Raw genomic sequence first — 23,667 nt, 5'->3', positions numbered from 1 at the left:
AATTTTATTTATAAGTCAATTAAATCTATTTATAAATAAGTTAATATTATAAAAATTATTTAAAATTAAGTCTGAATTTGTAAGTAAAGAAATTTTATTTATAATTTATTTATTTATTTTAAAATTATTTTTATCAAATAAAAAATTATGTTATTTTAATAATTTTTATAAATATTAATATTTTTTTATTTTAATAATTATAATACTTAATTATATAATTTTTTAATAATTTAATTATTTTTAAGTGCTTTTTAATTGAATACTTAAAATATTTAAAAGTTATTTTAAGTTTTAAATATTTTAAATAATTTTATTAAATAATTAATTATTTATTTTAATTTGACTCATAAGTCAAAAAGCATATTTTAAGTAAAAAATTAAAAATAAACAGCTAAATCAAACACTTTTTAGTGTGAGTAGCTTGATTTATGTAATTTATTCAAATAATTATAACAAAGTCTCTTTTTCCCTTATTTTATTTTTCTCTCTTTTCATCAACACTTCATTTGTTTTGAGGTATATATATATAGCAAGTAGAAAAAGCAAAAGAGAAGAAAATGATAATTAAATTTTTTAATTTCCTTTCAAATCTAAAAATAAATTCCCAATAAAAGTTATGGAGGTTAAAATTACAAATATATTTTTAACATCATATAAAAAGAAAAGTCAGCTTTATAATTTTTTTTTTTTTATCTGTCCAGATAACTATACCATACAATGAAAATTATATTTTTCTTCTCTTTTATTTAATTTCTTTTAATTTTCAACAAATGCTAAATAATGAGACCTTTTATTTGGAAAAAATAATCCAATACTTTTATTTCTGATGGGGTGAATAAAATATTATTATTTCCTGTTTTAATTATTGTTAAAATAATTTTAGAATTTTAAAGTTCAAGGATTAAAAAAAAATTGGTCAAAATTTCTGTTTGAGAACCAAGAAAATCAGGATAAGAACAGTTAGTTATCCTAGAGTATAAATGCATGGAACACCAAAATTATATCAAAATTTCAGACAAGTTCAACCTCTCAAACAAAAAATGCCAATGAATAAGAAACAACGACACAATTGGCTATTACAACACATTATGCTGGGAAACAATTCTCTGGAAAACGTTTCAATGGGTCAATTACCACTCATCCTGCATCACAGGAAGCAAAAACTAGTATTGTCATTTGTGAACCTAGCATTTGCTATTATCCTCTCTAGATTGATCTAACTCAGATATAAGGTTCTCGTATTGCTGTGGGCAGCTCCAGCTCCGGTTCAAGCTCACCAAGAGGGGAGAAATGGCAATCTACCATGTCTTCACTTACTTCACCTAAACTTGGAGGGTTCCACTGCATATCAGAAGCGCATTATCAATTAAGTTAACAAAGCTTGGATAGTGATTAAATACCAAATGGGATTTTTCTAATACAGTAGATCGATTCACCTTTGGAGCAAAATCCTTATCCAATAATCGCGCCCGAATACCCTACACAGAGATTTATTCACCAATAATTCAAGGTTAGGTCCACCAAATGTTCTCTAGATGAAAGATAAGCAAAATCGTTATCCAAACCATACCTCAAACAAGTCAGTAGAGACTGTTTTGGAGATTCCAGTGAGGGATACTCGATATTCATGAGCTAAACATTGATCCAGCGATTGAAATCTACCTTCTCGTATCTATTGCAACATAGAAACTTCACACAAGATTCCAACTATCACAATTGAGAATAACATAGATGAAACACAGCATTAACTTACGGATCGCAAGGCAACTTTTAAGCTTAGCGGGGAGGCTTCTTTCATTTTTCTGAGTGCTTCTTTACACCAGTTCTCATAAGAACTAGATGCCTCATTTTCCTGAGAAAATCGATAATTAAACTGATTATAATAAGGAACCAACTTCAGAGGAAAAAAAAAATAGAAAGCATTAGCATAGAATACAATACTTACCAGTGCATCAATAATTTCCTCTACTGTATCATGACTAAAACATTTATCAATTGTCTCAATCCTGGAAAGGGGAGAGAGAGAGAGAGAGAGAGAGAGGGAGAGCGAGAGAGAGAAAGAAGAAGAAGAAGAAGAAGAAGAAGAGGAGGAGGAGGAGGAAAAGTGAGAGAAACATCAGAAGACAAAACTAAAAGTCCAATTTATATTGAATAAACTACTTGTATTAAACAAGCCACACCATCCAGCCGACAGTAATTTTGATGATGCTACTCTTGAGATACAAAACCATAGTTTAAGGTGATCTTGGGCCTGTTATATCTTCTACTGTCAAATTACATGAAGATAAGCATTGATAACAGATGACAGAAATATCAACCTTTCTAGACTATCTTATTCTTAGTCCCGGACGAAATGATACAAATTATAGAAACTAATTTCATAAATGTAGATGCAATAAATAACACTAAAAAATTGATGGCAAAAGTAAGAAATACAAAATAAGGCATACTTATGAAGGACGCTCGTCTTATCTGGATAGACAAGATCACCATACTGCGCAAGAGAAGTCTCTATTACAGTACGATCATCTGTGATTAATCTACCAAGGCGTTCCTCAATTAAAGCAAGTCTCTGTCCAGGAAATTCATTACTATAAGCAACAATAACGAGAGACTGAAACATATTAATAATGGTGTAATGAGAACAAACCGCATTTAATGAGTAGTGGGTAGTGAGGCCACAAGCAATCATTTCCACACCATTAAGCTTATCTCCTGTTAGGGCTAAGTATTCCCCTGAAACAATATTAGCAACATCCACCAAATCAATTCTGTGATTCACATTCAAAACATCTCTACATGCTCAACAGAGTAAGAAAAATCACATTGCTAGATGTCAGAGATGCATATTACCCATGTAACCAGGTAGGTGAGAAAGATAATAAGAAGCGCCTGCATCAGGATGGAAACCCATTTGAGTCTCAGGTTGAGCAAAGATCTGCAAAATTCATACATAATAGTAAGCTGTATCTTTGAGTACACCGTTATGAAAAATTTGCAGTGCGGTTTTCACCAATACAATACAGCAAAAGTAGAACTTAAAACTGTCCAATACTCCAGTTAACAAACATTTGACTAATAAATGCTATTTTATAAGATGATAGGTTTTGATTATTAAAACAAGGATACAAAATCAAACACAATTCAGTAAAACTGCCAATATTAGGGAGTAGCACCCGTAACATACAGTTTTATCAGTTACAACAGAAAACATTCCTGGAAGTGAAATTCCAGCCCCACATCCCATTGTGATGCCATCCAAGATAGCCACCTGTAAGAATGTCAAGTTGTTCCATTAGACAAATTCCAGAGCCCAAACATGTATTGAAACTAAAAACGTTTCGAGGAAAAGCACAATCTACAAGATATTACATAATCTCAATCTAAACTGATCTGAGATCTAAAATTTCTCACATGTGGCTTCAAATATGTTCCTTGTAGGTAGGCAAACTTATATAATGTCTGAAAAAAGCTTTTGCACTCTTCAACTCTCCCTACACATAAAAAGCAGATAAGATGTAAGCTACTTTATCACAAATCAAGATGTGGTAAATAATGACACAAAAGCAGCATCTGAACAATAAACAAAATTAATAAGTTAATTGTTGATAAAAAAAAAAAAAAAAAGAGAGAACTGAGCTATCAACATAACAGTAATTACAATTAACATGCCTGTACATAATCAAAATAGTTGGAAAACATACATGCAACAATATCGCTAATTATTATTTAATAAATTGTGAAACCAAGAATGCATCTTTAACCAGTTGAAAGTTGAAAGTTGAAAATAAAGAGACTTAAGTTGTCATAACAGTCATTGCAATGATCCAAAAGTATGAAATAAATGAAAAGAAATGGTTAAGTCCAAATTAAGGCTTAATTGGCAGGCAGTTACAAATGCAACCCTCCATCCCTCCTCTCAAGCAATCTGATTTAAGAATTCTATGTTTATATCATTCTCAGGAATAATTTATCATAGCCAATTTTTCAGGCTGATCAAAGGCGTTCTTCACAAAATTTAGAAGTAAGCTATCCACCAAAATGATGGCCAGCGGCAGAAATGAGCAAATTAAATTCTTTAGAGTTTTTGCGACCACAAACTAAAAATTGATGTTCTGATCCTTAATGGTTTGGATTACCAATAAAGCTAAAGATAGACACAATAATTGAGCATGAAAGGAGACCTACCTGCATTAACTAGTTCACTGAGCCAAATCATATCTCCACCTGAACAGAAAGCCCTGCCACTACCCTTTAAAAGATTTCAAGAGAAGCAGTTTAGATGCCAAGACTGGCCATAATAAAGCATTAATATTGCTTTCAAAAACATTTCCAGAAAAAAGTACAATGCAATTGGCAAAGGAGCAGGTATTGAAATTCCATTTGAACAGCCGTTACACCATTTAAGCAGTTCGTTCTATAACATGTACCCACATAAGAAGCCAAATACCTTCATGAAGACAAATCCAATATCTGGGTTTTCTTCCCATGATTCATACAGTCTCTTGAGCCGAGCCACCTACCAGGGGAAATAGATTCAATTTATCTACAATTTCTTTTTGTTAGAATATTTTCCGGATAGGCATCAAGTATGAACTAAATAAAAGTCGTAAGCAAACAAAATGTGGAGAGAAGAGAGAACAAACCATGGGACCAGTAAGAGCGTTGAGAGAATATGGTCTGTTGAGAATGGCTGCTCTTGATTTCGCTCTTCCTTCAACCAAAACCTGCAATTACAACCTCACTAAGCTCCATTTACGAGCGAAAAAGACTAAAGGTCCAGGCCAAAACTGACTCTTTGTACAATTTGGCGCAAATATTTTTGGAAAACTAGACATACACTATCGTATAAAGACACGGAAATGGGGAACGCGATAGAGAGATTGACCTGGTCCTGGAGATTATCATTTTGGGCGTAGTCTGGGAAAGCAGAAAAGCCTCTCTGTGTAGAGAGAAACCCAGCACTGGAGTTGAATGAATACCTTAAGTTTATTAATTCTGTCAATCTCTGCATCTCTCTCTGTTTAGTGTTTGCTCTTCAATGGATGCTCTCTAAGCACGGAAAGAAGAAGAAGAGGAAGAAGAAGGAGAGGGCCGCCTGCCTCTGTGACTCCCTGACTCTCTCACTGTAGTGCAAGTTGCCTAGAGGCTGCAAATGAGCTGGACCGAGTCTTGGAGTCGTGTATAGAGGCCCAATTCTGCATAATAAGAAGCCCAAAACCTTAATCGCGCTTCAGGGAAAAGTTTAAATTTTGAAGCTAGATTTTCATTAGAGCTCTCAAATTTACCCTATAAGACCGCTCAATTTCCAGTTTGAAAAATTTGCCCACTTTGCTGGCTGCTCCTAAATCCTCCTCTTCTTCTTCTTCTTTTATCATTTGCAGTGGAAAAAACTCCATTTCTCCCTCTGCTGCCAATCAAGGACAGTTTTTTTAAGGTAAATAATCCATCCTTTTTTCTTCTCTGTGGAAATTTCCCTTTTTTTTCTGAGAAAATTGGAATGGTCTCTATCATGAACCTTCAATTTTCATTTTCTTTCAGGAATGATTCTCGTTTGTTTTCCTTATAAAATGATGAACATTGGTTTTCAAGATCTAGATTCTTCATCGATTTATCTAATATTGTTCTATTATTCTATCAGTTGAAACGATTCAAAATGCCGGAATCCAGAGACAGATTGTCGAGGGCCATTGACATAGCTGCCTTATTCGCTCGTAGAAGGTCAGGGATTGTTGGGTTTTATGAAGACCAGCAAGACCTTGAAAGGGCCTTCTTTGGATCTCCGAGTGGTCCACCAATGGTAGCTAATCGAACAAGGGCCGTAGGCATGAGTCCTATTGGCCGTGGAAGGGGCGGTTCGGGCACTCCAAGAGGCCAGACTGGGCGTGGCAGGAATATTTACAGAACGCAGGCTATAGGTAGAGAGAATACGCCAATTGGGAGTGTGAGGCGGGGAAATGGAAGTGGAAGAGGTCGTGCCTCGAACAGTGTCTTACCTTCTTGGTACCCGAGAACCCCTCTTCGAGATATCACTGCTATTGTCAGGGTAATGCTCATTTGCCATATTCCCTGTCTTTTGGGTTGTTTTAGTTCTTTGCCTTGATTATTTTGCATTAAATGATCTTGGGGGTACTTTTAGGCTTAATTTGCAAGTGTGGTGTTTTGATTGAAGTATTTTTTATACAAATTGCAAGCTTTGATAATGAATCTTGAATGGTTAGGACTTATAGGGTTATCCGCTTTTAAGTTGCGATTGATTTGCATTCTTGGTTTTGTTTTGGATTTCAATGAGTTATTTTGATCTTGGTTTGAAACTCTAGATACACCGCTGGATGGTAATGTTAAATAGGTTTCTTGGAAACCTCTCTCTTTAGGGTTTAAGATTGTTGATTGACTTTGAGTTTGTAATTAATTACTGTAATTAATTATGACTCTACCTAATATTTTGTTACAATTCAATATTCATCTTGATTGTGTTTATTGCTTAATGCTGACTTTAACCTTTATTGGATGACTTTGCTAGTTGGGTGTACTAGACTGTGATCTTGTTTTTGATGGATTTTTAAGTAATACCTTTTGTTTTTGTTTCTTACCTATGTTTTGGATCCTGGCATAATCTGGTATCAAAAATTAAAATTTTGCAAATTAGGTTTTTTTCTCATTACTGTGGGACCTTGATCTGTGAGATTTATTTTTGTCATCTGTACTTGTTTTCTGAGACAAACCTCACTGAAAATATCTAACATACTTCAACTTTGTTATTAGATGCATTGCTCCTTTTTGACAAACCTTTATATAAACTTTCTGCTTAAGTTTTTTCTTTCTGTTCTTTTCTATCATTCTGATCCTGTTTTTATTATATTTTGCTTGTCTTTGTATCTACTCCTAAAGTAAACAATTTAGATGCCAAGGAAGCTATTTTCCAGCATGTTATAATTTCATATTGATTCAAACTTTCCAACCCTTCGCAGATAATATGCAGATTGGCATTGGTGATGTTAGATAGTTATGACATATCATTTCTCAAATTGTAACTATCTTGCTTTGGCAATAAAAGAACATGTTCTAATTGTCTAATGCAGGGGCCAGTCTGAACCTGAGCTAAATTATTTACACACTTTAAGATACTAGTGCATTTTTATCTGGTTAAAACAATTGCTGTCGATCACTGTTTTCCCTGTTGACGATATGTGCCTTCTGTTCCTACTTTTCTTTAAGGTGTGCATCTTTTCTTTTATTCATGCCTAGCCTTCTGTATCATTTTCTTATTTCATTTTATCATTTGGGCTTAGCTTCACTCCAATTCTTTCTTTTTTTTTTTTTTTCTTATGTTTGCAAATCTGAAATTCTGAGTCACTTGATTCTTGATTTTTTCTACTTTAGCTTATAATTTCTAATATGGTAGCTTGCTTCTATGTTTTTCATTGCCACTGGAACCATTTATTGAACTTATTCATTACTTGGATTCAGTAATTAGACTGAAAGATAGTATAGCTGTAATGCCTTCCATGAATTTAAATGGTAAGCGTCAGCTAATTTAAATATTCTACTATTTTTTATCAAATCTATTGAGGCATTGATGGTAGCTTGCTACTATTTTTTCGTAGTTGTTATAGCCACATGGTTGTTATGTCCTTTAATGGTTCGAGTACTGCTAGACTTTGATTCTTTTTACGAAGCAAGTATGGTGCTCAACTTAAGCACCCAAGCCAAACGGCTGTCAAATAGCCTTGTCCACAATAAGCCTGTTTGTCAAATGTTGGGTGCCAATGCGTTATGCCTCAAGTTCTCAATTTTGTGAGAGACTTAAATACTTCATTGGCCGGCATTTTATGCAAAGTCTTTTATTGGTGGGGTATGTAAATGAATTATTGTGAAGGGGATGCAATCTGTTCCTTTTACTTTTTATCTTATTCTGGAGTGGCTATTTGACCAGGCAATTGAAAGGAGAAGGGAAATTTTGGGAGTAGGCAGGGCCCAAGAAATTGAGAGCTCAGTGCCCCGCTCTTATGGTGTTCTTGACTCTTCTGAAGAATCGCCAGATGCTCATCTCGAACGCAGTAACACTATCATGTCTCCAATACCAAGTCTTGAACTGAAGCCCTGTCCTCCTACGGTGGGCAAAATTCCAAGAATTCTGCTTGATATTACAAATCAATCCTCCGAAGATTCTTTGCTTACACCTCAAAAGAAGCTCCTGAACTCAATTGACACAGTCGAGAAAGAAGTGATTGAGGAACTTCAGAAACTGAAGAGGTCTGCTAGTGCTAAGAAGGCAGAGAGAGACAAAAAGGTTCGTACTCTTATGTCAATGAGGTAACCAATCATCTTCTGATGATAGTTACGTCTTTTACAGCAAAACATAGGAGGACAATATGTGGAATAAGAAAGCAGGGCCCTTGACGACGCACCTGTGCAGTGAGATTGATCATCTACTGGTGATAGCTTGTGCACATTGAGATTAATCATCTTCTGATGATATCGTTTTTAGAGTTTTGAACTTCAGTTATTAGCAGAGGGCTCTTAATTTTTTGATTGTTTACTGGTTGCTCTTCTCTTCCCGCTGAAGGCCGAGGTTCATATAGGATGAATTAGCAGTTTGCTAGATATGATCATTGCTGAAGGTCTAGTGTAGGATTGGCGGCAACCTTATTGTTGTTTCCTTCAATCTCTTGAAGGTTTTTTCCTTGTTACCTTCTTTCTCTTGAAGGCGTGTAGGATAAGTACGTTATATGTTTTTTCTGATGTACATAAAGGCTAGATTAAAGCCAACATGGTACTTATGGCAGAAAATGGGCAATACAGTATCTAGACACTTTGGGTTGAAAGAAATGCACATCAAAATATACCATAACTTGTTTGCCCACATTTTTATCTTTCAAACAAGAACCAACTAAATTTGGTTTATGGAAAGAAACTGACCAACATACTTGAACCTTGCTTTAGAATCAATGAAATGTGATCATCATGGAACTGTTCTTGTAATCTGCCACTGTTGATTCCATACTGTTCCAGCGTAAGCTGATGAATTAAGATGGGCAAGTTTCCATGGGTTCTTAAAATACGTATCAACCCTTTTCACTATGCTTCGACACCCAACAAGACAAATTCTAACTTTCTTAACGCGTCATCGTTTGACAATAGTTACAGTCTTTTGCAGCCCATTAAGGATTAAATTAAGCAAAGAAATTAATATACCTGATTGAGAGATTTCTAATCATTGTTTGCAGATCTAATATACACATCTGCATTATCAAATATGTCATGACTCAGCCTATGGGCTGGACCGGCACTAGGACCTGAGCCAGCCTAAAACTACCGAAGCCCGTAGTAAGCCTAACTATTCCTTAACCCAACTCTAAGGCCATTTAGGCCTAATTTCAAGAATTCAACCGGACATAGTACGATCATAAAATGAACATTTTAACGGGGAGTTGTTGACTCACCCGACCTGTAAATACAATATATAATCAATTGGGGAGCTCAGCTCATTCTCCACATACTCATAATAACATAAAGTCAAATGGGAGCTCAACTCCCTCATCTCGTCCAACATAAATGCATATAATAAGTTTATAGGTCTAATATAGCAAATTATATTACAGACCCAAATCAAATAAGTATTTCTAACACATGCGGAAATTCTCGGAATTAACAGAATTATACAAATATTAATAGCTAACCTGCGAAGAAGAAAAGCAGGTTAACCACAACAATAATCCTCCTGAAAAAATAATGAACAGGAGCGAGCGTTCGACTTAGAGAGTAAAATATTAATTTTAACCATAATCTCTATAGCTATCTAAAACTAATGCACCATGTGGAGTGAAATGCAACATCGTCAATATTTTCACATCATAACAGAAAAAAAGGCAATTTGGAGCACTCACACACCTAACACTGTCAAACAATACATATATGGGAGCTGATCCCCTATACAGCCTCTTAATCCAATCTCTGCCAGCGAAGATCTCAAGCCGGACTTTCTCTTAATAAACCAAAAAAGGGGTCCCAGCGAAGATCTCAAGCTGTGTCTATCCTGTAGGACTGGATCTCAGCGAAGAACTTAAGCCGTGTCTACCCGTCCTGTCCATATCCAACACCATACCACATGCACGCCACGCAAACACACTGCTCAAAATTACCACAAGCAACATCCATGGCACTTTAACAGTTGTGAATGCAACATAAAACGTGCCTAGAGTTTAACTACATAGATACATATTTATAAGTGATGTATAGGCATGCTTGAACATATAATAAAATCGAAATTACAATTAAAATTAATATTTTACTCACAGACTTAACCGCAGTCACTGTGGCGGCTAGGCAGAGGAGGAAAGCTGTCCCGGCTCACCTGACAATTTTTATCATAATTATTTAATAAATTTGACTTAATATAAACTAAGAAAAGACCAAAGATGTCCTAAATCGTACCGAAAATCCGACAGAGTCTCCCCTATACCTAGGACTTACCCAACTCGCAAATGGGTTTAAAACGCACTTCTATATCCACAAACCATACACCCACAACTCAATCACATCACACAGCCCCTCCTGGGCCTATCCAAACAGTCATCAATCACAATATGTAAAATTATAGTTTAGTCCTTATAATTGACCCTATTGCAAAAACTACCTAAATGAGTTCTAAAAATTCTAAAACTTTGTCACGCGGTCCTTAGCATTATTACTAAGCTAATGCAAAATGAATTATAATTTTTTGAACTACCACGAATATTTTATGGATTTTTAATCCCATTCAAGCACTAAAAAATTAAGAAAAAATAAGGTTCGGGTTTACCTATGCCGATTCCGACCTAGGGAACGCGCTCGGGACGTCTGATAACGGTGGGGTAGCCAAAATCTCGACCCAATTCCAAGACTTTTTCGTTAGCCTGTCTGTTTGGCCGGAAATTCACATAACTGGGCAACTGTCGAATTTCCACGAATTGAAAGTACCTACACGAAACTCACAACACGGGGGTTAGTATATAATTTTTATGGAATTTTCTAAGCTCATTTAATGCTCAAAAAAACACTACGAAGTTTCGTGAGACCCACCGAAAAATGGTATCGGAAATTTTGAAATTTATATTGCCGCGAAGCTCTCGACAAGTAGAGCGCTCTAGTACTCTCGGTTTTCTTGTGGGGTTCACGGTTTGCGAGAAATCTAACCCAAAAATTGAAATGGACTAAAACTTTCCGGACAAAAATTGGGCAAACTGCTCTATGAATTTTGGTGTTCTTGGTGTCTATGGAAAGCGCTCGAGGTGTAAATAAAATTTGATACAAGACCCGATCCAAACGGTGGCCGGATCGGCCGGATTTTGGTCGGGAAGCTGAAACAGTGCGCGTGCGCAGTTGGGTTTTCGCGCGCGTTTTCCTGCCCCTGGGACATTAGCTGGCCGTGGGGAGGCACTGAAACGGCGCGCCGACGAGGTGGAGAGGGCTGGGGGGCGACAGCGCAGCGTGAGAAAGAGGGAGGAGAGAGAAAATGGGAGAGAGAGGAAGAGGGGTCAGGGACGCGCGCGGAAGAAGAAGAAAAGGTGCTGACCAGTTCAATTCGACCGGTCCGATCCGATTCGGTTCGATTCAGCCGGTCTGAATCAAGACACAAAATTTTAAATTTTTTCACTATGCCTTGGGACCTAAAACGATGCCCAAAAATTTCAAAAAAATTCTAGAAAACTCAAAAAAATTCGTAGAGTCCAAATATATTTTTAGTTTTACTATGTGATCTTTAAATTAATTTTTAAAAATCATCAAAGTTTTATATTTTTGAAAAATCTAATTCGATTTCTAAAATCCGAAAAATTTAAAATAATTTTTTAAATTTTAAATAAAATAAAATATTAATATTTACTCACAAAATAGTAAATTTAAAAATTAGGGTGTTACAAGATATCCAAACTTTGTCATGGACTATATCTGATCCCCACCGTTCCCTTAGCAACAAGGCCACAGTATTCCCATTTGGCCTCCCTGAAGCAAGGTCAGTGCGTTCTTTGAACGAATACAGCAGCAATTTTCTTTATGATCGATGACATTTTCTTGATATGGAAACAGATGTATAGAAAAGACACATGATACTAACATTGCGACCTGCGGCATCCTCTATGGCTCTATCAACGGCCGAACCTTCAAATGCTCTGAACTTTTTCATGTCGTCTCTAGAATATCCACAATCCCTGAAATGAGAATCATCAGGATGTGCGAGTAACTGCCAGTATTGAGCTACAATATCCAATTTCTTGGTTGAATTACCAGCCAACCAACGGAGCACATCGCCTATAAGAAGAATATTAACCAAACAGAGTGAACAGAAAAAAGAAAAGATAATTACCGGTGGAAAGAACGCAGTGAAGCAGAGGAGGTAGGTTTGATTCAGCTACTGTCATGAAGCAAATATTGGTGAAGAGAAACAGAGCAAGTGCAATGCTAACTTCGTCTTTTGAGTCTCATTTTGCTCTTCAAATCGTTGAATGTCTTGCGTCTGCTTCTCTTTCTTTATCATTTCCGCAGCAGTGTGAACCTCCATCTCCATGGCCTTATGTAATTAGCAACCCTTCATCCTTCCTCCGACTTTTCTTACATTTTGCGATTGCGCATTAACCAAATTACAAGAAGTAAATCAGAGTTCACAAAGAAAAAGCCATCATAAAAATCCCAATCGTTATTCTTGAAGATGAATTGTTGGTAAGATTGTTGCACGACATGCTAATGTAGAACAACAATTGAATATCTCAAAGCCAGGGGTTTGAGCATTGGCAACAGCCTCTCTGCAAAGCAGAAGCTGCACACATCAATCTTCGCCAGAGCTTACAACAGAATTCATAATAAGAAGCCCAAAAACTTTTACTACATGAACAATATTCAATATTTCTGGGATAACCTACGTGATTCACATTAGACATATATAATCTTGATAATGGAACCAACAGATGTTAGACACTAGCCAGCCCCCACGAAAAAACCCAATAAAAAAGGAAAAAAAATTATTACATTTTTCCGGATAGGATAAAGATAAAAAAGATAAACCCATCATTATCAACTAAAACAAAAATCCTACCACTTTTTACACTTGAAACAGATTTTAGTTTTCATTCACGGTTTACTGCTGATGAAGTTTGAATTCCTCTCTTAGGAGATAGAATGTCTCCTTTGTCTTGAGGATGAACCAGAGGACTTGGTGTCCCCTGGAACCATTGATGTTGCGCTCTGTGAACTCCCAGATGTCTCTGAGCTTCTGTTCTCTCCATGCCCTTTAACGATGACCCACAACTTGTCAAATATTCTCCTTGATCGAGATGGCAGCAACTGCATGCCACTTTTGTTGTTCTTGCTGTTTTTCTTCATCAGTTTTCCGTTTTTCTGGAATTCTTCATCTTTTATCTTCAGTTTACTCATCTGTCTCTTGAGATAGTTGTTATCATCTGCTGCTGTCTTCTCACATTCTTCATCCGTGTTTGTCATTGAATTTGAAGCATCACGTGTATTGTTTTTAAGAGCTTGAACACCAGCACTTGCTCTGACCTGCTCAAAAAATAAAACTTGGACCACAACACGAAGCGGGAGCCGCTCATTCTGTGCAGCATGCGTTGATACATCTGTTGTCAGTTTCTTGACATCCATCAGTGCACATATCTTCTTTCTTTCAGCCTTTGTCAAACTGGGATGCTCCTGAACCCATATTAACCCAGGCAGTACGTCATATTAATTATTATCTTCAACAAATTAGGGAAAAAAAGAAAAAAAGAAAAAGAGCATTTATATACAGTTGTTTGCTTCCAGTCAAACAGCAAAAAGAAATAAATATATATATATATATATATATATATATATATATATATATATATATATATATAGTATTAAAGATCTCTCACATGGGAAACATGATGAAACTGCTAAATCTAGAAAATTCTTTTTTCCTGATACCGCACTCCAATCTTATAACCCACCCACCCCCCCCCCCCCACCCCCTCCCTTTTTTTCCTTGTGCATTATCCAGCCCTTTATCATAGTTGAACTATTTTCTGTGCAGATCTTAGATCCCCAGGCACAATGTGTGCCAGTTGGAAATGCCCCATGGCATCCTAAACAACTGGTGTCACCAATCTAAAGACAGCCATGTACAATGTGCAAATTACAAGCATAAAAATAAAATTGAGAACCAGAGAACACCCTGAAAGTGTGGATGTAAGCACACATCAAGAACAGGGTTTTCTAAGAGTTTATACAGTTGAAAAGAAGCATAAATTGAATTGGAGCTAAATGTACAATCAAATACCTTTAGATAGGTGTCAATGGCTTTGTACAGTCCATCATGAGTTGGTCTAGCAGACTCGGGAATAGATTGTGACAAGTCAATAAAACTGACAAGGGTGAGATTTGGGTCATTTGCAATTTCTGAAAGATATCCATCAATTATTTTTCCAACATCCAACACGTATCCATGCCCATGCCACAAAACAAAATCATCGTCATTCTTCTCAACACTCAAATCTTGACTATACTTCTCATTTGTCATATAACGATTCACAAGGCATTTTACCAATTCCACATCATATAATGTGGTTTGAGGGGACTGTGCTGGGATCAGCAAGTCGTTAACAGAGGCCTCATGCAACTTTAAACTGATTCTCTTTACCAAATCTTCCCTAGGCAAATCATCCACTCCAACAAATATGGCAATTTTCAACAATTTCAGCAATAAACTACATGGACAGCCTACACCCTTGTCCGAAGGCAATAAACAAACCAGTGTTTCCACCAGATATTTGTACTTCCAAGTACAACCATCAGAAACCATTTCATCAAATGTATCTGGCAACCATCTGACTGCATAAGTTTTCAGTGCCTCCCCAATAACTGTACCATCCATTCTTCCCTTTGATTTAACAGAAATCATAACTCGCTTGTAGAGATCAACATCCAGCTCACACATATCTTCAACCCACCAATCCCTTGGAACAGATTCAATTTTCTCTCGAAACTTAATACCATCTTCAACTATTTTATCAGGCACTGATAACTTTCTATTATATGTGTATGACCAAGTAATGTTTGCAGGATCCACAGAGGTTTTAGACGCAATAGAATCTATGCATCTTCCCACAATCTTCAGATCTTCAGACCAAGGCAGAAGAGATTTCGTGGTTTGAAGAACAATGATGGAATCCTTCCAGCTTCGGAAAATACTGGAGTTCAGAAATACCTCAATTTTGAAAATAAGGTTCCCTCGTTCAATATCCTCAGTCATCTCAAGGTACTCAGCTGCACAACGAGCAGCTACTACATTGTAAGCATTGAGAGTAACAGTCATTCCGTAGCAGAATTTAGCACAAATTTCAAAAGCCTTTGGCCCACCAGGAAAATCAAGCATATTAATTTCATCAGAATTCTCCTCATTAGCTTTCAACACTAGTTTTTGCAAGCGATTACTTTTTGACAAGATAGGAAACTGCACAGGCATATTACAGCAACAAACCATCTTGAGATTATAGAAAAAAAAAGAAATTCAAAAATAAAAAATAAAAAAGAAAGACATAATTCAAGTTGGGTGATGTACCACTGACCAAGTATTTGACACCTTATTAAACAGCTAAAATTTCAAAAAAAGGATATACAAAATAAGAAAGATTCTAATTGCGTCTATTAACTTTAGCACCACATCAGATATGGCAAGACCCATTTCTTATGCACATTTAGTGAGGCCAAAAGCATTCTTAAAGGTTACCAATCCTAGGCCAGTACTTCAAAACTTTGTAAAACCAAACATCGAGTGCAAAGAAAATGCTCACCACTTATGCGGGCATATAAACCAGATAGTCCAAAAAAAATAAAAGAGGCACATGATCAAACTTCAAGGATTAAATAACTCATTTGATTTTATGTTTGTACAAATATATAGCACATTTAGAAGGCAATTTAATGGGAGCTAGATCACAAGAAAAGTCAGAATCGAATATGAACATATCTGCTATCCATTTGGCCAACTACTCTGTTCTTACTAACTGAAATAATCTAAAATCCAACATGCAATTTCCTTTCGTAATATTAAAAGAAACAATGATAACAAACTCCAAAATGCCTGGATACGTTTTTGTTTATGAAATTGCAACAACTTAATCTTGAGTATCATTTGCCACTTTTAAGAACCAACAAACATGTCAAATGCATCCACCTGTATTAAAATTCAGTAACATCATGATTTACTGGTTGCATAAAGCAATATCCCCATGCTTGTAATTAGGCAATAAACACAAGACTTCAAAAGAATGAATATACTTTATTTTTTTTTTACCTAGATCTCTAAAGACTTGAACATGTTCATGGGTCTTCAAAGGAATACAGACACTTCACTGGTTTCATATGAATATAAACCACTAAAACTAACTGTTATGTTAACACCAATGATACAAGACTGTACCTTGTGGAGGTAAAACTTAACTTCACCAACATTTATGTTGACATCTGTAGCCAGCTCAGATGACACATACCTGCATGAGCACATTGATCACGATGAGTTCATACAATGGAAACAGCATCCTGCCTGCAAAGGGCAAGCAATAAATGCACTAATAAACTGTAAGTTATCATGGCATAGAGCCACAGAGGAAGAAAATAATGAGAAAGTAGTTTTCTGGTTCTTTAAGCAGTCCAATAAAACTTCCATGTTTCAGGAAACTCAGGTAATTATAAATTTACTTTAAGAACTTGATAATTGATCTTGACTATTGGAAGAAATTTTTTCAAATTCAAAATGAACTCAGTATACATATATTATGACCACAAAATACATGCAAAAGCTTTTTTTTTAAAAAAAAGAGAAAGAAAAGAAAAGAAAAACTGTTTAAAGAGATGAAATTGCAGTCTAGAGACAGTAAACTAGATGGCAATGATCAGCCTTCTTGCCAGCAAGTTAAGTGGATGTTTGGTCAAGAATTCTCTTACCAGCAAGTTCATTCAGCAAATTAGTAGCTATATTTGCTGCTAAGAAACATTGTAGAACTAGCAAAGACATCCACAAAAGAAAAACCTCGAGTTCATGTGCAAGAGAAACAAATAGATCCATAATCTCAGAAAAGTTAAATTCTTAGAATTATGCAGCCTAGATGTCCACATCCAACAGAATAGGTGCCAAGTGCAACTATCATGCATGCTTTCAATATTACCCAGGCAAATATCAACCTAGCTTTCTTTCAGCTTGGCATTTTATTATGCAGCTAGCATATTAAGAAGTGATGCTAGTCTTTTGCCAAAATGTCTAAAAATTCCATTTTTTAAAATTCAATGTGATATACCTAATGTTAAAGAAATTACATTTTTCCATTTGACCCCCGGAGCACACCAGGATAAAATTATTTATCCACGCAAGGCCTATGTAAGAGAGTGAACATAAAGATCGGCTATTGGCCCAGGACATCTCGATGCACAAAACTTAATAACCTGGTAGATACCAAAAAAATATATTTCTCAACAACCCTACACCACCATGCCCCTCCATTTTCTCCCAAAGAATTAAAGAAGAGTACGGTCCCTAATCAAACTCCTTTGAAGATAAGGAACTGTAAGGCACAGCAAGAAACATGACATGAACATATTTGGACCACCAATTCACTCACCCAAAAGGGACAACTCAATTGCAGGACCACCCTTTAGCACCTCCTCCGCGCCCCCACCAACATCACACCACCCAAACAACAACCACCCCGCGGCTCCGCTCCCTCTAGTAGTACTGGCAGTAATAATAGCAGCAGGGGAGAATAGGCAACCTCAGAGCCTAAACGTACTAGGCAAGAGCACAAAATTTTTAGAAAATACAGTGTTTAATCCTTTACGTTAGAGGGTTAAAATTAGTAATGCTTTATTTAGCAACATTCCATGAGATAATAAAAGAGAACCCTTCGAGTTTAACACCGAAAAGACACATCATATTCCACAAAAAGCACAACATAGACCAACGATTAACAAGCATAACTAACCCAAAACAGAACCAAAATGAAATGAAAGGTGCAGAAAGCATACTAAATAAAAACAAGGCTTGAGCTTGTCAGTTTTGGCATAAAAGTTTAAAAAAAAAAAAATGCAAAATTCTCTCACCTGATGGATTTGCCTTCTGCTTGAAACGCATCAGGCTTCGACCCCAACTTCATAAACTTCATTTTTTTTCTATCCCCAAATTACCCTAACGAATAGCCAAAAACCACAATAGAACCTTCACAAAAGTATACAAACTAAGCCACTGTATTGTCTGAAACTGCCCATACCACCACAGCACCAATTTTCCCTATTTATCAGATGACAAATTTGGAGACGTTTCTCCAGCCAGGCACAATCTCAAAACCCAGACCCGAAATGGCGGGTTCTTATGGAGATTTCTATCTGTCCCTCCCTATGAAACACACTACCAGCAGACCATAATACACATTGGACAAAGACAGCCTCTGCCTTCACACTAACACCTCGAATTTCACGCTGTCCCCACTGATTTCCTCCCCTTAATGACACGTTGATGTCTGATTACGCTCACAACAGCCAACCAGAGAGAACAATGGTGGGTGCCCTCAACCGAACCCAGAGAAAGAGAATAGTGGAAAAATTCAAGTAAGAAAATCAAGTAGATGTGGAAAAACTAGCGAGAAATAATAATTAAACAGTCAGGAAAGCTTAAAAGAAAAAAACCAGCCTTGCATGGAGGGAAGGAGAAATGGCGTCAGAGTATGAAAATATGGCGTCAGAGAGAAATGGGTAAGAAAAGAGGATAGAGAGAGAGTTGCCAGCGGCGTTAATCTCTCTCTAAAAAGCTCTCATATCATATCAATAAATTCTCGCCGCCTCTGCTTTAAATCACCCTGATCTGCTCGAGATCTTCTCTCTCGTCGCAAATCTCAATGACACACTCTTGACTTCTCTCTTCCTACCTCTGTATGTGTACGAGATGAATGTTGATCGGGTTCGTCTCTGACGCACTTGTCTCCCCTTGGGCTTGAATTTTCCAGGAAAATAAAAAATTCAAGAAAGAGAGAGGGAAAAAATCGAGTGTGAACATTGTGGTGCGTAACTGCGTATGGGAGAATAGGGAGGGGAGGGTGGGTACTTGGGGCTTTTATGCCGTTAAATCACGCCACCCTTTTATTTCCAATTTTGCCCTCACTGATTCTTTTCTATTATCTTTTATGCCACTGGCGTTGTCTTCTTCATCATGACGCGTAGCTTTAGCTTCCTTCATACTATCTATCGACGTCGTTTAACCTGCGTCGCTAACTGTTATTTTTTTGTGGCGTGGTTTAACCATTCTGCTCAGATATGGTCCAACCAATTCTCACAGGCCCACTCCAAATATGGTCCATTGTGGTAATAAAAGTATGAATTCCAGTTTCCCTTTCTTTTCTCTCGATTCCCTCTTGGTTTTTTCTCTCGATTCACTGTGTGTTTACAGTGTGTTTGAACGGAAAGAACAAAGATTTTATAACTAATTCTAGTTTGAATTCTAATTTTGGCAGCTCAAAAATATCCTCCAAATCTGTTTTATCCATTCATGTTAATCTTTAATTTCTTCCTTCCAAACATACAATTGCCTGCCTGCCTGGCTTTGGCCAGTAGCAAGGTTATAATGAACTTAAAGCCATGTCCTCAGTTCGATCCTCCTCCTCAAAAAAAAAAAAAAAAAAAAAAAAAGACATGCCATTGCCTGACTTGGCTTTCTTAAACCATTTCTACAAAAATGGCTACAATATTGATGATTGTGACGGGATTAGTTCTCCAACTTCAACGTCCCAACGCTAACATTTACCCAGTAACTAATTCAATACTAATTTTATATATACATCGACGTATAATTCAGACATCCTAAAATACAAGATATTAAATTTCAATAAAGAATGATTAAATATAAAAAAACATCATAATCAAGTTATATTTTAATTGCAAATTTGATTACAATATGGGACTGCGCCCACAACAACTATCCACATTAATTAAACAAAGCTACCCTACTCTCATGCATGTGATGTGCCATTTATATATAATATATATACAATATTATTTTTTTTAATATATTTTTAGCTCTAATTGATAAAGAAAGGAGTTTTTATTTTTATTAATTTGACTAATTCTATTGGCTAAAATTTCTTTTGATTTGTGTATATGATGCAAGTTTTTTTTATTGGACTTTGGATGCGTAATCTGTTCTAAAGTGTTTTGCTTGGTTTAGAACATTTACACAAATAATAATTAATTATTAATAAATAAAAAGCAGAAAAAGGAAGATAAGAATCCTAGGGTGAATAACATAAAGTTTATGTCTTTGGTTATTATCATATACATAGTAAAAGTGAAATTAGCATAGTTTGTCAACATGGGCAAGCGCAAAATGTGCATAAATAATTATATTATGAGAAACAAAATCATTAAGATAAATGCTTATTAATAATAGAAAGTTTAAATCAGCTCGAAAATTGAAATTGATACTTCTTTTTTAGTTTTAGTTTCAATTTAAATATGACATTGGATCAATTTAATCCGATTTAAATCTAATCATCCAAAATTTATTTAGATTATTTTTTTTTAATTTGAGCTTAGCTCGTAATAAAATTTGATAATTTTATATCAATTTCAGTCTAATTCATTCATAATTTGAATCAAACACGATTATTTAGTTTTAATTTAAAACTGACTTATAATTGAATTTAATCTAACCTGTCAAATAAAAGTTAGCTATATTAATTATGAAAGGTATTGAACGTGATTTTATCATATTTTCACTATATTCTCTTCTCTATAATTAACATAATCTTATGGATAAACACGTACATATGCATGATAGTTATAGAAAGAGATATACATGTGTGTGATAGTTATGGAAATCCTTAGGCAGAAATATTGAAGCAGGACCACCACCAAACAACAGTCAATAACCAGGAGTGTTTCAATTAGGGGACAATTTTAAACAGTAAAGAAGAGTCCCATTAGTATAAAAAAGGATTTGTATTTCAACTCTAATTGGGCTAAAACACAATCAATCAAGTGCTTTACATTATTTAGGAACTAATTAGTTCATGCAAGATCAATCTTGGCATTGCCATATTTGATATTTCTACTACAAATATGAAAAGGGTTGATTGGTCCATAGCTATACGTGAGGATGAGAGGGACCTTTTTAGACTCTGCATGTTGTATTCATGCCTCTTAATTGCCCAATTAATAATTTGGACCAATGCCTTCTCTCTCTCCACCATGTCATTATCCTTTACAGCTGCCTCTTCATTGTCCAATTAAACCGCTTCTCTACTTTTTTTACCCAATAATGTGGGGTATTTGATATGTAAGAAAGCGTTTAATAATGCTTGAATTAAATATAGTCCCTGAGACTTAATAAATTTATAATTTAATTACTATATTTTTAAATTAAATAATTTAATTTATAAAATAATTTAAACATTTTAATTGACTTTTAAGCTAAAAATTATTAAGTTACTAACTTATATTTATTTATGTTTATGTTTTGGAAGAGAGAGGGAGAGGGTGGCCCAGTAAGGAAAGGGGGGATCCTGTTTTAACAACCAGGACAGCACATGGTGTATAATTTGTCAAAAAGCAAGACCCAGTTAAATGATCCCCATGTGTGACTCTTAAGGGAAAAATTATAGTTGAAATTAGGCGTGAGCATAAACCATGATAAATAAATGATGATGGGAATGATGGAGGGACCCAAAAGCTTATAATGGGTATGGTATGCATGGGCTTTACCTTAGCAAAAAGGCCAACGTGGGGGGGGAGGGGGACCATCTAGCTTCCTTTATGCCCAACCCTCTCTCTATGATTTTTGAATAAGTCCACATTTTTTCAGTGATGGGTTTTGTTTTGGGGTTACCACTTGTAGATTCTCTCCAGGTTTTATGCTCCTAAAGCTCGACATGATTGTAATAACTACTTGCTCTCATTACTCTCCTTTGCCCCCCCTATATATTCCCTCTATTTGTTTGATTATAATACAAAATATTTTTGTATGGGAACACCCTCGTCTTAAGGTCAAATAATACATCTCCTACATTCTTACTTTCTTTCATTCTCTTTTTCTCTTCCCACTTTTCCGTTTCTTTTTACATGATGCCCATATGATCCTGTGTTGGTCGACAATTGTGGCAACTCACTAATAGCTAAATGGTTTCCCAATTTATGAATAAAACTTGTAGTGAATTTCCATTCAGGACTGGGTTAGGCTGGTCTTTATTGGGCTGATATTGATTCAATAATATTGAAATTGCATTCAGAACATGAGGAAAAAAAAAAAAAAGTCTTAGTAGTTTTTGATATAAGCAATCTCCATTGCTGCTAGTGCCGAGTGCCAATCATGAAGGGAAGTATATATATGAAGAAAACGACAATTCAAGACTGGGTTAGACTTGTCCTTACCGGGGTTGATTTTGATTCGGTAATACTGAAATCGTATTTAGAATAGTAATCGAAGGAAAAAAAAAATCTTGAAAGAGCTTTCGGTGCAAGTAATCCCTGATGCTTGTCCCGATTGCCAATCCTAAATTGAAATCTATGAAGAAAACGACAATGATCATACAGAAATCTCACAACCACACCCATCCCCAACATGATGTGAAGTGTGAACTGCCAATGGAGGCATGAGCAATTGAATATTACACTTTCACTTTACAGTTCTTGTGCAGCTCTCAGCTTGAGAATTGAAAAGCAACCAGCCAACTGCGAGCGCGCGCGCAGACACCAATCTTGACCCCATCTCCCCTCTTAATTATGTGTATCAAGGTCCTTACCTTGTTATTAAACACAAACTCGAAAGCCCAATAACAATGTAAATAAACTTTCTTGGGCTTCTACATTCCACTTGGACGTGTTTCATGTTGCTGTTGGGCCATTAACTAGAAAAAAAAAATCAATATTAAGAATAAGGTGTTATTTTTTATGGATATTGTTCTCTTAAATTTCTGAAATCAAACCTGCCGATTAATGTTAATGCTAATGCATACAATTTCTAGGATTCCCTTCAATTGCAAATGCTTTGTTTTCTCAATAAACCTAGGCACATGCTTCAAGCTGCAAGTGGGGGGTTAAGTAAGAACACCGACAATTATGGCTCTTTTTACCATTGGCAAGTGAGTGGATGGACACGTGCTAAGCCTTTTATCTTGGCTTCGAATTTCGATTTCAGTGACCCATAAAAGGAATGGCCTGCAATTTATGGAATAGCGGAACAACGGAGAAAGCTAATGAACATCAATGCCTCAGTTCTAATTTAGACCGCCTGCAGAGAGAGAGCACCAAAGAGAAAGAGCGGAGAAGCCAAGTATGGCACCTGGGGTTAGGCGTTTGGGAACATATATATAACTTTATTTTTTCACTATACTTATAATTTTTTTATATTATTAATATTATTTTTAAGAATAACATTAATATTAATAAATAAAGATAATATTTAAATATATTATATTTTTTTAATATATTAGATGATATATAAAATTTTAATATTTAAAATGATGAAAATAATAATAAGATGAAAGTAACTTCAAATGATTTCATATTTTTAATAATATTTTTATTATATTATTATATTTTAATTATTTTAATCATAAAACTTTCATTAAAAATTTTGAGAGATATCTACGTTTAGCACCCCAATTTCCTAATGTTAAT

The 23,667-nt window shown here is 35.6% G+C and overlaps 3 protein-coding genes across 9 annotated transcripts; 1 reads left to right on the top strand and 2 right to left on the bottom strand.

Moving 5' to 3' along the window:
• Positions 1 to 1,047: 1,047 nt before the first annotated feature.
• Positions 1,048 to 5,157, bottom strand: LOC110673918 (3-hydroxyisobutyryl-CoA hydrolase-like protein 2, mitochondrial). Of its 2 annotated transcripts, XM_021837163.2 has the most exons (14): positions 4,889 to 5,154; positions 4,647 to 4,727; positions 4,451 to 4,519; positions 4,189 to 4,252; positions 3,415 to 3,494; positions 3,188 to 3,271; positions 2,854 to 2,938; positions 2,651 to 2,736; positions 2,451 to 2,572; positions 1,946 to 2,006; positions 1,754 to 1,852; positions 1,571 to 1,672; positions 1,437 to 1,478; positions 1,048 to 1,341 (listed from the first exon to the last, which is right to left on the bottom strand). In XM_021837163.2, exons 1-14 carry the CDS (start codon positions 5,012 to 5,014, stop codon positions 1,222 to 1,224), a joined length of 1,221 nt encoding a protein of 406 aa, XP_021692855.2. In that variant the 5' UTR covers positions 5,015 to 5,154; the 3' UTR covers positions 1,048 to 1,221. The 2 variants fall into 2 exon arrangements, with proteins under 2 accessions (XP_021692855.2, XP_021692854.2); XM_021837162.2 differs by having other exon boundaries at positions 1,754 to 2,006; positions 4,889 to 5,157.
• A 132-nt stretch (positions 5,158 to 5,289) lies between these two features.
• Positions 5,290 to 8,772, top strand: LOC110673919 (protein POLYCHOME). Its single transcript, XM_021837165.2, has 3 exons — positions 5,290 to 5,437; positions 5,642 to 6,046; positions 7,937 to 8,772. The coding sequence occupies exons 2-3, from the start codon at positions 5,657 to 5,659 to the stop codon at positions 8,318 to 8,320; spliced, it is 774 nt and encodes a 257-aa protein (XP_021692857.2). The 5' UTR covers positions 5,290 to 5,437; positions 5,642 to 5,656; the 3' UTR covers positions 8,321 to 8,772.
• Positions 8,773 to 12,833: 4,061 nt separating this feature from the next.
• LOC110673895 (BTB/POZ domain-containing protein NPY1-like) lies at positions 12,834 to 19,102 on the bottom strand. 6 transcript variants are annotated; one of them, XM_058129576.1, is made up of 5 exons: positions 18,106 to 19,102; positions 16,503 to 16,555; positions 15,370 to 15,463; positions 14,291 to 15,276; positions 12,834 to 13,683 (listed from the first exon to the last, which is right to left on the bottom strand). In XM_058129576.1, exons 1-5 carry the CDS (start codon positions 18,134 to 18,136, stop codon positions 13,144 to 13,146), a joined length of 1,704 nt encoding a protein of 567 aa, XP_057985559.1. In that variant the 5' UTR covers positions 18,137 to 19,102; the 3' UTR covers positions 12,834 to 13,143. The 6 variants fall into 6 exon arrangements, with proteins under 6 accessions (XP_057985559.1, XP_057985558.1, XP_057985556.1 ...); XM_058129575.1 differs by lacking the exon at positions 16,503 to 16,555 and adding an exon at positions 16,433 to 16,502; XM_058129573.1 differs by having other exon boundaries at positions 14,291 to 15,463; positions 16,433 to 16,555.
• Between the last annotated feature and the right edge of the window lie 4,565 nt (positions 19,103 to 23,667).

This window comes from Hevea brasiliensis, chromosome 11, assembly GCF_030052815.1.
Source record: "Hevea brasiliensis isolate MT/VB/25A 57/8 chromosome 11, ASM3005281v1, whole genome shotgun sequence".
Lineage (NCBI taxonomy): Eukaryota > Viridiplantae > Streptophyta > Magnoliopsida > Malpighiales > Euphorbiaceae > Hevea > Hevea brasiliensis.
The sequence above is the reverse complement of the archived record's forward strand: the minus strand, read 5'-3'. Positions and strand labels throughout refer to the sequence as shown.

Bases quoted from the DNA above. Each gene is read 5' to 3' on its own strand.
- LOC110673918 (XM_021837162.2), bottom strand. From the start codon at position 5,014: ATGCAGAGATTGACAGAATTAATAAACTTAAGGTATTCATTCAACTCC. The intron at 3,495-4,188 runs GTAGGTCTCCTT...TTTTATGTGTAG, and splicing joins CAGTGAACTAGTTAATGCAG to GGAGAGTTGAAGAGTGCAAA. The intron at 2,007-2,450 runs GTATGCCTTATT...TCCCCTTTCCAG, and splicing joins AAGACGAGCGTCCTTCATAA to GATTGAGACAATTGATAAAT.
- LOC110673919 (XM_021837165.2), top strand. From the start codon at position 5,657: ATGCCGGAATCCAGAGACAGATTGTCGAGGGCCATTGACATAGCTGCC. The intron at 6,047-7,936 runs GTAATGCTCATT...CTATTTGACCAG, and splicing joins ATATCACTGCTATTGTCAGG to GCAATTGAAAGGAGAAGGGA.
- LOC110673895 (XM_058129572.1), bottom strand. From the start codon at position 18,167: ATGAAGTTTATGAAGTTGGGGTCGAAGCCTGATGCGTTTCAAGCAGAA. The intron at 15,464-16,432 runs GTACAGTCTTGT...ATGCCTGTGCAG, and splicing joins TTAAGTTTTACCTCCACAAG to TTTCCTATCTTGTCAAAAAG. The intron at 13,684-14,290 runs GTATTTGATTGT...ATATGGGTTCAG, and splicing joins CCATTGACACCTATCTAAAG to GAGCATCCCAGTTTGACAAA.